Source organism: Colias croceus, chromosome 12 (assembly GCF_905220415.1).
Source record: "Colias croceus chromosome 12, ilColCroc2.1".
Taxonomy (NCBI): Eukaryota; Metazoa; Arthropoda; class Insecta; order Lepidoptera; family Pieridae; genus Colias; species Colias croceus.
Genome location: NC_059548.1, coordinates 7,625,882 through 7,639,305, shown reverse-complemented (window position 1 = coordinate 7,639,305; position 13,424 = coordinate 7,625,882). Strand labels below are relative to the sequence as shown.

At 31.5% G+C, this 13,424-nt stretch overlaps 1 protein-coding gene across 1 annotated transcript in view; it reads left to right on the top strand.

Annotated features, from left to right (window-relative positions):
* The first annotated feature begins 4,591 nt into the window (after window positions 1-4,591).
* Window positions 4,592-13,424, top strand: part of LOC123696337 (glutathione hydrolase 1 proenzyme-like) — a 40,857-nt gene continuing 32,024 nt past the window's right edge. Inside the window, exons 1-2 of the mRNA XM_045642452.1 lie at window positions 4,592-4,744; window positions 9,101-9,181. Of these exons, the coding sequence (XP_045498408.1) occupies window positions 9,117-9,181 (65 nt within the window). The 5' untranslated portion in view covers window positions 4,592-4,744; window positions 9,101-9,116. The remainder of the gene's footprint in view (window positions 4,745-9,100; window positions 9,182-13,424) is intronic.

Sequence of the window (13,424 nt, the reverse complement as noted above, 5' to 3'; positions counted from 1 at the left end):
CAGAAAATAATTTTAATAAAACGTTATTGCTGTAAAATTATATCCGTGTTTGAATATTGACCACTTGTTTATCACCTTAATTGGGTGGGTGTCCCACAATCGGTATACTAAGCGCGAAGAGACTTGTTGTTTTACTAACACTGATCACGTAAAAAATAACTAAACAAAATAAATTGGTACGTCAAAAAATTTTTGCAAATTTTTTCCTTTCTCCTCCAGCTTCGCGCAGCCGGCATATACCGCTTTGCAAAATGTATGTAATTTTGTCTATGAAAATATAATCTTAAACGATAGCTCACGTGCGGGTGGTAATGTTGGGCGGGTTACTTGTTAGCGGTGTACACTGTACACATAGAGTTTTGAGAATTCATCAATTTGAAAAAAAAAATGCGTCTGAATTTTATAAGTATTTTTTACGTATGAAAGACTATAACCTCCTTTAAGCTTAGTATACTGACGGTGGGACACCTGCATAGTTATAGTGGTTATATTCATGATACAATGATTCCCTATTATATAGATCATAAGTTTTTCTTGGTTCATACATTGTTTCTTTTGCAATTTCCAACAAAGTGGTCGCCCCCGGCTGGCTAACCTTTATGAAACTAAATGTTTAAAAACTTACAACTACAAAAAAATAAAATAAAGAAACTTATAAACATAATTATTTTCCCACTAGATATTACTATGTGTCTACTTATAGCTCACCTTTGTAAAGCTTTTTAACAGATATATGAAGGATATCCGAAGATTCTGCGTCATAGGAAAATTATTTATTATATTTACTATTTTATTATATTTTTCCTAACACACATTTGGTTGAATTTTTTTTAAATAAAAATAATAACTGTAACAGGGAAAGTGGTGGAGATTATATTTTAATTATCTATCAATAGATTTGTACTATGGTATCTATAATTCAGAATATAATCACTAATCAGTTGTTTAAAATAATGTAATGTTAAAACCCACACACGTATTTTCCTCTGAACAACATTGTTATAATAATTTGGATTTACCAATGTCTATACACTGTATATCACATGTGTGGGAGATTCTAAATAAAGAGGACTGTGTCTTTCCTTATAACTGAATTGTCATGTGATCTTTACTTCTATGTATTTTAGAGAACAGATTTATTCAAGACATCTTTTTATGATGAGCAAGGTCAAATATCTTGCTTAGTAACATAAAACTAAGCCGTCTTCAAGCTATCACCTAGACCAAATTTAAATGGGACCATACGGAAGCCACCAGTTTTCAAATGAAAAAGGAATCATCAAAATCGGTAGACCCAGTCGAAAGTTCTGAGATAATTAACAAACCTCAAACAATACAGTTGAATTTAGAATCACCGCCTTATTAAGTGGATTTAAAATAAACATTAATACTTTAAGATAAAGCATAAAATAAAACACATGTAAAATACATGATGGTTAATTATAGCAATACATAAAAACTTAACCAAATACCAAAGAGTGATAGGGAAACAGTTTCGGTAAACCCTTTGAGCGTGTTCAAATTGAAGTCCCGCACATAATTGCAAACATCCATTTCGCAACTTTTTTTAAAAACGTTGATTACTTTCGTGACACCACACGACATAATTTAGGCTGGAATGTTCTAGGCCAAATGTGCTTATTGAAATTACTATTTCTAGTACTATTGAAGTCTGTAGTACAGTCAGTCTGTCTGTACTATTGAGCCATCAGCCATCACTGGGCAATAGAGACAATAGAATGTGGAATAACCTTGTCACATGTAGGTATTGTAGTAATGAAGACTTCCAAATATGCTTCAATTGTTTTTTTATAAGGCGCTGTTTGAGCGTATTACCACATATTACTAAATAGCTATTGAGTGTACAACTGAATTAATACGATGGATAGATACCAATTTATAAAACCATTGATGATAGTTAAGAATGTTGTTTGAAATAAAAATGTTTTTAATTATAAAGCAAAACCTATAGACCGTTTTCATGTTTGAATGGACGGTTGGTATTAAAACGTTTTGGCTGATTGGAATGAATTGTAACATAAATGACATTTGGTGATATTCAAATATTCTTTTGATATACCTAAAAAATGTTCTCTGAGGATTGTAGATATCATAAAAAAAATAAATCATTTTAAATATCGTTTCTTGCTGAAAGATTTTTAACTTTCACCTTTGTCTGATAGAATAATCAACTTGGTCAGGGTAGGAGCACAGAATATAATAGTACTAGTAGTCTGTGCAGTTTTAAAAGTTTGCACATAATCAAATATTATGCATTTTATAATACTAGGGAATGTAAATTGTAGAATAGATATTCTGAACAAGACGTTTAAGCGTGGGAAGGCATCCTCCTAAATGGACAGATGATCTAATTGAAATAGCAGGAAACAGTCCGATTAACTCCAGGAATTAATAATGGAACATGGTATCATGTTTCAATTATTAAATATCTATAGAGTTACTGAATCATGACAAAACTGCACCATTATCATCTATATTTATATAGGTATTGAGTGCTGACATCTACTAGAAAGGATCCACCACTTTCGGTACACAAATCATCCTGCTAATACAGGCATCCATTTTTTCACTTACCTATTTCTCTACTAGTGGTCCGCCCCGGCTTCGCCCGTGGTACCTACATGTTTAAACTATCCTATCTCTCAAGTTGGATCGAACTGCACATGGTGTGCGAATTTTATTATAATCGGTTGAGTGGTTTAGGAGTCCATTGAGGACAAACATTGTGACACGAGATTTATATATATTTCTCTATGTTAAAAATACATGTTATCTTTACCTTTTACCATGTTGCATTGTGAAGAAATTATGCTACAGTCATTACAGTTATAAAATATATTAAGTACTCTACCCATATAAAACCTCTATATAAGAATATAACTCAGATTATTATATCACAAATAAATATATATCACGAGGAACTGCTTGTAATGACGAGATTAAGATGCGTGATAAAATTATTAAATTAAAGCCTCCCAAATATTTTAGCAACATGTTTTGAACAGGTTTTAAAATGAAGTACGGGTTTTATTGACTTACTTTTTGTTACATCATAAAAACGTTTCACGACTCGTCCTGACAATGTAGGTTTAAAAATATTATCTTGATAACAGCATTACTATTAAATTAAGCAGACTTAAATGGAATAGTGTCGCTAGTTATTTCTGTTTGAATCATTTTCTTTGAAGTATGCTTAAAGAGGGCTATAGTATCCAGATAACATCATTTAAGCCGTCAACTTCACTGTTGGAGACAATCAGTTTTAACGACTCTGCAAATGAGTTCAAAATTCTTCGTCTAGATTAATTGCCGACTCTTGCAGTAAATAACATTTTGTCTTGTAAACTTCGTACGTTTCAAAAGGATTAAGATTGGATCCCAGACATACAATGTGTTTAATTAATGTTACAGTCAGCGTAAAATCTGCAGGAACCATATTATCTCAACCTATAGATTCTATCTCTTTGATTTATTTAGCTCGAAGCTTCGCTCACGTGAAGGATCAAAAGCAACCTATACTACTTTCATACTGCTGACATACTTGATACTTACATTGATTGACATAGCAATATGAATGGAGCACAATCCATACTAATATTATAAATGCGAAAGGAACTCTGTCTGTCTGTTAATCAATCACGCCTAAACTACTAAACCAATTTGCATGAAATTTGGTATTTTGATATCTTGATACCCGAGAAAGGACATAGGCTACCTTTTATTGCGAAATATGTACCACGGGCGAAGCCGGACCACTAGTATAGCATAAATAAAATGCATGTATAAGGACATTCATTAAATTTGAATGGAAGAATGGATAGTAAACTCTACAACACTTAGGTACTTATATGAATATCAATAGTGGAGCTTATACCGAAGGTACCGATATTTTTGTTGCAGTTTCGATGTTTAAAAACTCTTCATACCTACCTAAATAAATTTAAAGACCATAGGAACATACTCTTTGTCATCCAAGGTCGCTGACGGCGCAAGTGCATATTATAATATTTAAGTGATTACTATCGCGTTATCCGTAAAAATGTAGGAACCATATTCATTAAAATATTTATAGCTTTACATAGATTCTATCGACCTATAAATTTATAAATTTATAAAGAATAGAAAAAATTCGATCACGAGGCGGGACTCGAACCCGCATCCTTCGCGCCATTCCGGGGCGGATGCCTAACCTTAAGATTTTTTATATTATTTACAAATTTATATTTATAAAGCATTTGAATGCCATAAAAACCAAAAAATATAAATTCTATCGACCTAATTAAAAAAAAATATTTTAACATTATAACAATAAGCAAAAAATATATAGTGCAAAAACTAATCAGCCTTACAATAAAAACTGCAATTTAATCAACTATAATATTATAATAGCGTGAAATTACAAACATAAAAGTTACACAAATTCGCGACCGCAGGTAAATATCGTTACCACGGTACGCGGGAACGGGTCCATCGATCCAGATTCCACTCCCGTAACCCGTCGAGAACCCTAATAGGATGAAGAATATAAAAAATGTACGTCGACTGATCGTTGTTTCGTCTCATTGGCGACACGGGCCGGCGCGCGCGCACCAACGTATTCGTACTTATTTCTAAAATATAAACAAATAAATATCCATTTAGGTATATAGCGCGAATAGTGCAGTGTAAAATGCAAATATAGTGAAAGTGGTTAGTGTTTGTGATACAACACCTGGTGATAACAGTAAGTACTCATTGTTCAATGTGTCCTTGATTCCATCAGACGGCTTTAATAGTGTGAGCACGATCGATGAATGTTGCTTAATTTCATTTATTTATTGTAAAATTGTGTTTTGGGTAGAACATTTCAGAATAATGTCGAAAATAAAAGAATTTTTTTAGAATTCATAATCTGTTAGATATTTTTACATATTTTTATTTTATGCTGTGAGATTTAAATAAATTGGAAATTTAAAGAAATTTTCTATAGTTAATTACACTTTACAAATAAAAATTAACTAAGTAACATAGGCAGTAATATTCCTCGAACACCTGGAAACTCAAAGTTAGTTTATTCCTGACGTGAAATTTTCTGGGTAAAGTTATAAATTTAACGAGAATTTTATATCGATTATCGATGCAAAATGAACACCTAGGTAAGAATATTATGATGACTCTATGTCATCATTTACCAAAGGTAAAAAACCCCAGCTATTCAAACAACCAGACACGGTTTAGCAAATACTCATTGACTTTGAAGTTTTTTATAAAAGTATTGCCATCAAAAACACTTCGTTATATCATATCGTGACGAATCCGCCAATTATATCTAACTAGCTGTTCCCCGCGGTTGCACCCGCATTACTCAGCTCTTGTTGTTGGTCTTCGCGTGTTGATACAATATAGTCTATAACCATCCTCGGTAAATGGGCTGTCTAACACCGAAAAAATTTTTCAAATCGGACCAGTATGTATTTTCTGAGATTAGATCATTCAAGAGATTAGATCATTCAAGCAAACAAACAAACAAACTCTTCAGCTTTATAATATTAGTATAGATATTTCATCTACTGTGACTGCTAGTTTAAAATAATCTAGTAGTTCAGGATACATCGTCCATTTTTGCAAGTGACTACTATCAAGCTAATTTTCAGTTTGTAGCTTTATTTTGATGAGACGCCCAATAATTTCGTGTACGAAAGTCTCGATTGTGGTAGCTAACAGAGATAACAAGGATAAAAATTTTTGATTCGATGGTTCTCAAATATTTATTACTAACTGAATTTTTTTTTTTGTTCAATCTCAAGATAATTACCTAAATTATTCGAAAAAATATTTGTCCTACAAAATCTATGGTTTGTTCAAAGAGTCCCCCTTTCCAAAGTCTATCGATAACGAGGTCATCATAAATGATTACTAACAAGCTGATTTTTTTGTTTTCACTTAATTAATGTTTATATAATTCAACAGACATATTGTCCTACAAATTGCGTAATAAATATTTGAGAACCATCAAATCAAAAAATTTTATCCTTGTTATCTCTGTTAGCTACCACAATCGAGAGTTTCGTACACGAAATTATTCGGTGTCTCATCAAAATAAAGCTACAAACGGAAAATCAGCTTGATAGTAGTCACTTGCAAAAATGGGCGATGTATCCTGAACCATAGTTTTTATCCGATTCAAACCCCACACACCACACACAAATCTGCGTGTTTGTTCAATTAAAATACCTATGAACCTAAGATTACATAAGACTACACCTACCTAACCTAAGACTACACAATTTTCTAAGCAAATAATGGAATGACGTTAGCCAGGCCATTACTACAAATGGAGAAAGCACTCGACGAATGAATTGTGATGAATTGACTGTTTCCTGCTAACTGCTATAGAACTCATCGAGCTATTGCTATAAATCTTTCAAACCTTATAACTATGGCTATGTCCTCGCTAATGGTAATAGAAATGCAACTGAAACATATCTAATCTGTGAGTCTATGAGGTCATGAAATGTATAAGTGTGTAAGGAGATTTTGTATTCAGTTTCTGAAACTCGTGAACATAACATATTTACGATCTGATAAGAATTTTCAAATTCTACGGTTTGCCGTTTGAGTGAAAAATGTAAAATCGTGCTTTCTAGAACTCAAATAATAAACATATTTAGTTGATCCTTTAGAGTTATCGCCATAATTATTATCTTTATAAATATCTATCAATTCTCGCAGACGCTATAGTGTATTTTTTCGATTATATTTCATCAAAAATTTGGATGGAAATATTTATACAATCAATTTAACTAATACTGGTGAACCTGATTGATTGCATTTAGCACATTAAACTTCATTTAGAAATTGTAATATATTTTTATTAACCGACTTCAAAAAAAGGAGGATGTTATCAATTCGGCCGGTATGTTTTTTATTTTTTTTTATGTATGTACACCGATTACTCCGAGGTTTCTGAACCGATTTACGTGATTCTTTTTTTGTTCGATGCGGAATGGTGTCGAATTGGTCCCATAAAAATTTTATTCGGATAGGCCCAGTAGTTTTTATTTTATGGGCATTTTTGCAAGTGCAAGTTTGAAGTCGGTTGTTTTTAACGCAGTTATCACGTCTTGTTATTTCAGTAAATGTGCTTGTGATATCAGTAGTGCGTATCCATAGAAAAACATTCGATATGGCGCTAGAATTTTGCTCAGTGCCTAAATTAGGTATTTAACTACTATTCAGACTAATTAACATCTCATAGATGAACTAATTATTCCAAATGTCCGATAGTCGATTCTAGTGAGAATGATGAATGGGCGACTGAAACCCCGTTTGAAGAATGACTCATTCGTTTCATGGGAGCAACATTTACAATAAATACAAATCAAATAATGGGAATTACTATAAATATCTCTTGTGTTATCTGAATTATATTAGGTATATTATCCTACTATGAATAAGATCGTCCATATAGCCAAATTCTTTGGGTATTAGTTTTTGATACGGAAGCTATGTATCTATGTTCTAAATTAAATGTTTATGCACCTATTTCCCTAGAGGGATTTTAATTTTATCTAAGGTTGTTTTCTAAGGTTCAATTATTTTTTAAAGGAAACTAAGAAGTAGTTTTAAGGTTGAAAAAAAAGAATATGAAGAATGTTTTCAATAAAGAAACCCAAAAGTAAATAATGAAATATTTAGGAAAGTAGTTATAACTTACAAATGACATAGGTATAACGTCTACTAAGTACCTATAGATAGGGAGGCGAAGAGGGGAATTTTCTGTAATACTTGAGCGTGGCAGTTTAAGATATGAGAGATACCTTAGACCTAATAGAACAACCTTGTTAACTATTTAGCTCTATATGTTGTGACGCGCGCCTAGGATAGACGATCAGATTAGTAAAAAAAAATCGATAGTCTGAAATACTCGAGCGCGTCAGATTAAGATATTGGGGGTTGATTTTAGTGTTTTAAGACTAAATTTAACTAATCTGACCATAAGTCCTTGACGCCGCCGAGTTATAGGGTCGCGAACTTGTAAAAAAAAAACGTTAATCCGGCATTCTCGAGCGTGATTGTTTTTATTTTTATTTTGAAGAATATAATCTAAAACTTATTAAAAATACAAAATCTGCCGGTTTCCGCATGACCGGAAGTCTGGAGGAGCCATTTCATCTTCCGAAAAACGCGTTGCAGCATATAAGTAGCAAACTTTACTTTTTACAAAAAAAAAGTTTAAATAAACAAAAAAGGTAATTTTATTTTACAAAAAAAGGTCTCTTTTCATTTTTGTCCAAAGTTAAAACTTTTTTTACTTGAAGCATCGTAAAAACTCAAACTCCCGGTTTTTTGTGTATATCTCGAAAACTGAGGGAGTTAAGAAAAATTGATATGAAATAACGATGATTAAAAAAAAGAAACCCACAAACCTTTTTCGGTCAGATTAAGAGAACCCACCAACATTTTTGTCAGATTAAGAAAATATGCTTTCAGGATACCGAGATAAACCTCCCCTATGAAAATCTGACGCGCTCGAGTATTTCAAAAGGACTCTTTTTTTCTGCATTTTCAAAAATTCATCATAACTTATCGTCATACTACTTAACACCCCTTCCGAAAATCTGACGCGCTCGAGTAAATTTTTTTTCTGTGCATTTTTGACGAATTTATATGCCTAGCCCCACCACGCAAACCGGCAGATTAGTATACCGTTGTTATCAGAGGGACTTGGGGCATACGTAGTATGAATATCTGACGCGCTCGAGAATGCCCAAGTAACTGTTTTTTTTTTACATTTTTGAAAATCCGTACACGCCAAACCCACCGCTAAAATGGTTTTTACCATAGAAGCTTTTCTTTTTGAAATTATTTTCTCTTTCGATTTTGATAAGTCTCGACGACGCCGTTGAATTACGCCATTTAGCTACCTCGCCTCCCTATCTACTAGGTAAAGGAGGAAAATGAGGCTAAAGATGACGTTCTGTTCTAGGTTACAAATTAATTATAGGTATCTTTGTTTATTTTATTACTATCCTTGTAATCACACAAACAATCGTAGGTATAGATTTCTGAATAAAAAATGATTTTTATTTAATTCCAGATTGTTTACATACAAGATGACGATCCAAAGCATGACTGTCACAGAAGCAGGAAACACCACAGCAAGGAGTTGTTGCAAAGGGTAAGGGACTTATAGTAAACCCAACGGACAAAAATTAAAGTAGTATGAGGAAATAAAACTTCAAACATAAACAATGAGTGATAATATTCAATATACGTCTAAGTGTTTATTTAAATTTGATTTATAAATGACTAGCTTTCCACCCGCAGCTTCGCCCGCATGCAAAGAAAAACGCGCATAGTTCCCGTTCCCGTGGGATTTCCCGGGGTAAAAAGTAGCCTATGTAAAGACATGTAAGGACGAGAAAGGTCTCGGGTATCAAAATATTATCTCTATACCAAATTTCATGCAAATGGGTTCAGTAGTTTAGGCGTGATTGAGTAACAGACAGACAGACAGAGTTACTTTTGCATTTTTAAAATATTAGTATGGATTCGCAATTCCTCTATTAGGCTATTCTTATTAGTTATTACTTTTAATGTGAATTTTTTCAAGGCTACGAAGGGCTGTGTGGTTATAGTTAAACTATTACCTACTATTCTAAAATGTTCATACTTTATTCATTTCTGGATGTAAACATTGTATAAACGTTAGCTACACGGTACACATATCTATAAAAATAAAGATTAGTCTAAGTAACTGTTTAAGATAACAAAAACAGCATCAGTGAGTATATTTAAAATTAAATAAAAATTTAAGTAAATACTTATATTAAAAAAAGTATACCTACTGCAATTTAATTCATAACTAAAATTCAAATTTATCTAGGTTCTATCTAGGTTTAAAGGTAGATATGAAATGAAATAAGATTGAACGCTAGCGGTCAATAAAAAATAAAAGGCACCGCAAAATTTAACTTCATACAATGTACAATAAATAATATGGAACATAAAACATCACTTTTCAATCACAATAACAATACAAAATATAATATATAATAGATTATACAGAGTTGTTACTTTATTGTCTTCTATGTAACTACCTCTATATTTTATTAGTAGGTTAAAGAACGTATGAACTTTATGAGATGTGTACTATTTTAGGTACTATCGCCTATGCGATAAGGGTGCTATTCCAACAATAATATGCGAGAATGTGTAGCGAAGGAATGTGTTTGTAAATAACCAATAGTCTTGCTTCAATCTTCAAACTAAATGAAATGCATACATAAGCATTAAGCATATCTTTACATACGCATTCCTCGCTACACATCATCGCACATTATTGGTGGAAAAGCACCCTAAGTTACTGAAAATAATAAAATCGCATAATTTTAAAATGTTGATTTAAACGCAACGTCATCCAAAAACCAGCTAATTAATAAAGTGGAACAAGAGCTGATAATGATGCCGAAATGATTTTTCACTGCCAATCAAGTAAATAGAAGAAGGGAAGAACCCCTTAATACAACCCTCAACTCTAAATTGGGATTATCAGATAAGAAACTCAATCGAATGATTATTTTCACAACACTGCTCTTGAAGCTAATTAGTAATTACTAGATAGATATAAGCTGAATTAGTAATTATGCAAGGATAACTAAACAATTTGTTTTATTGAATAATCTATGAATTATTGAATATTGCTAGTACTTAGGTACACAGTTTATGTATTGTTATATTTTTTTACACAGCTTTTGTATTATTGTTACATCGTCTCAAACTTTTTGGTCTGTGTAGCGCATGTCGCTGTGACGCACGATACGTACGATAATTATCGTACAATTACGATAATTTTTAGTTAAATGTCTATAGTGTGAAAAAAAGTTTCACTTTTACCGTGGTTTCATAAAACTACACAACATTTTATTTTTATTAAATAGTACCTACTACGGGTAGATGAGATGAGATGTGATTCTCTTAGAAAATTGTCGGAACATCGCGGTCTCGAATGACGATAGGTACTTTTAGGTACCTAGCAGTCAAACCACAGAAAATAAGGTATCTATCCCACAGACTAATAATAATATACTACGTGGTATACTATAGGTCGCATTCGCGTGTCTAAATATTCAAATCTCAAATAATAATAACAGCTAGTTTAAAATATTAAAATATATTTGAAAAGGTATATAGTATCTAGTATCTAAGACTAATATTATAAATGCGAAAGTAACTCTGTCTGCCTGTCTGTCTGTCTGTCTGTTACGCTTTCCCGCTTAAACCTCTCCACCGATTTTGATGAAATTTGGCACAGACAATCTTTAGACCCTGAGAAAGAACATAGGCTACCTTTTATTGCAAAATATGTACCACGGGCGAAGCCGGGTCGGACCGCTAGTAAAAAAATAAAGAAAAAAAAACTAATTCGTTTGAAAAATATCAACCTTTTAATCTGCCACTTTATTATCATACCTTACACGTTTAACTAATCTGCCTACTAAGAAGTTCAATCATGTTATTATATTTGCAATAAGAAAAAGGTTTAATCATATACCTACCTACTATTTTTATTTAAATAGCGATCTAAATAGGTAAACACGTTGAAACCTTGCGCAACAAGCAATCGGTTTACGTAATCGAGAACAAGAGAATATGCCATATTAGCAATTATAGCGTAAAATAAATAAACGAGACTTCCCGACCTCTATTTCCGTTTCTCAGGAGAAAAATAGCGAAATAAGACCGCTCTGGTTGTACCTATGTATGATTAGATTAGATGGACATAAACTGTGTGTTTGAATTATCACAATTTTATGAATATAATTTTAAATTCAAACAAATTTTGAGGATACATATTTTTATTTAACTACTTAACTTCGTAAATGTTATCTAATTTTTTATATATATTACACATAATATGTGTATTTTTATTTTTTAACACGTTTTTTCCATGTTAATTATTCACTCCTAATTTTATTTTTAGCAAATATGTATATCTTGACAGAAACTAATCCTATCTAAAATGGCTATTCAAAACTGTATGAAATGTTGACAGAGTCTATAGACCTAATAATAAAAATATATGATAAGTGGTATTAAAATTTAGAATAAAAATAAATAAATTTAAAATTTAAATTAAGGACGCCGACATACCTATATAATTATTACCTATTGATTTATATAGTTTTGAAACGATCTGTGAAGTAAATAATTCTATAAGCGATTTCTGCCAGACAATCCAAAATAGTAAGTTAAACCTGATCTAAGAATTCAACCCCTGGATTAGATAAATAATTATAATTTATAGAAAAAATAGACGGTAGGTAACCAAAATATTTATAAAAAAAAACAGTTTATTTACGTAAATCGAGTAATAATGCACAAAAAAAAACAGAAATAGAAATTAATATTAATTGAATGTATGAATGTCTCACAAAAAATAATTGGATACAAACGTCACATCAAAAAAACACTATAATCATTGTTGATCATAGAGTTAATTATTATTCATACAGTCTTCATACAGTATTATTATCACAACTTCTTAGAAATAACTACTTTTTATGTTATCATGGAGTAGATATAAAATAATATATTATTTCACCATAATTATATTCCACAATCTATGGATTGTTAGGATTTTATGCAAGTATTGCAATTCCAAGCATGACAGCGCTGATCATTGTCTATGGATATAAAATTAAATAATTACATTAAAATTAATATCTATTGAATCAATGTTAAAAATAATATATAATAGAGTAAGTTTAACAATAGTTTACACATAGGAAAGTGTTGATCCAATTTAAAAACTTTCTGTGACCGAAGATTTGCTAAATCCAATTGTTTTTCGTGATTCTGTAATCCTTATTACAAACCTAAGTTACAAACATCAACTTTCAAAGTTTTAATCTTATATGTTGTAGTAATTTTATTAGAACAGTAGCTAGAGTATGCAGAAAATTATTTATTTTTGATAGTTTTTGTAGAATGAAAGACGATGAAATTTTGTTCAATACCCCTACATAAAACATAAAATGTCTTCTCACTTAAATGCTGTAAATTGAAATATTTTTGAGTATTTTAACGGTTCAATTTAAACTAGTTTTACGGTTTATTTTCCCCTTTTTCAACCGAGTTCCAAAAAGGAGAAAGTTCTCAAATCGACTGTCTTATCTTTCATTGTGTTTGTTACCCGCTTTCAAAGTTTCTTTTCAGCCTTCCATTTTCAGCTGGTTCTATTTAAATTTTTGTCATGTTCTGACAATTCGAAGGCGATTTTGTTAAAAAATTATTATCATTTGATGAAGTAGTACCTAGGTAATTTAATGGAAAGTCTCAGGCAGAAAAATTAAAGTTAAGAAAAAATGTCCCTTTTTAAAGCAGTTTTTCCTCACCACACCACACAAGTACGTACTGAC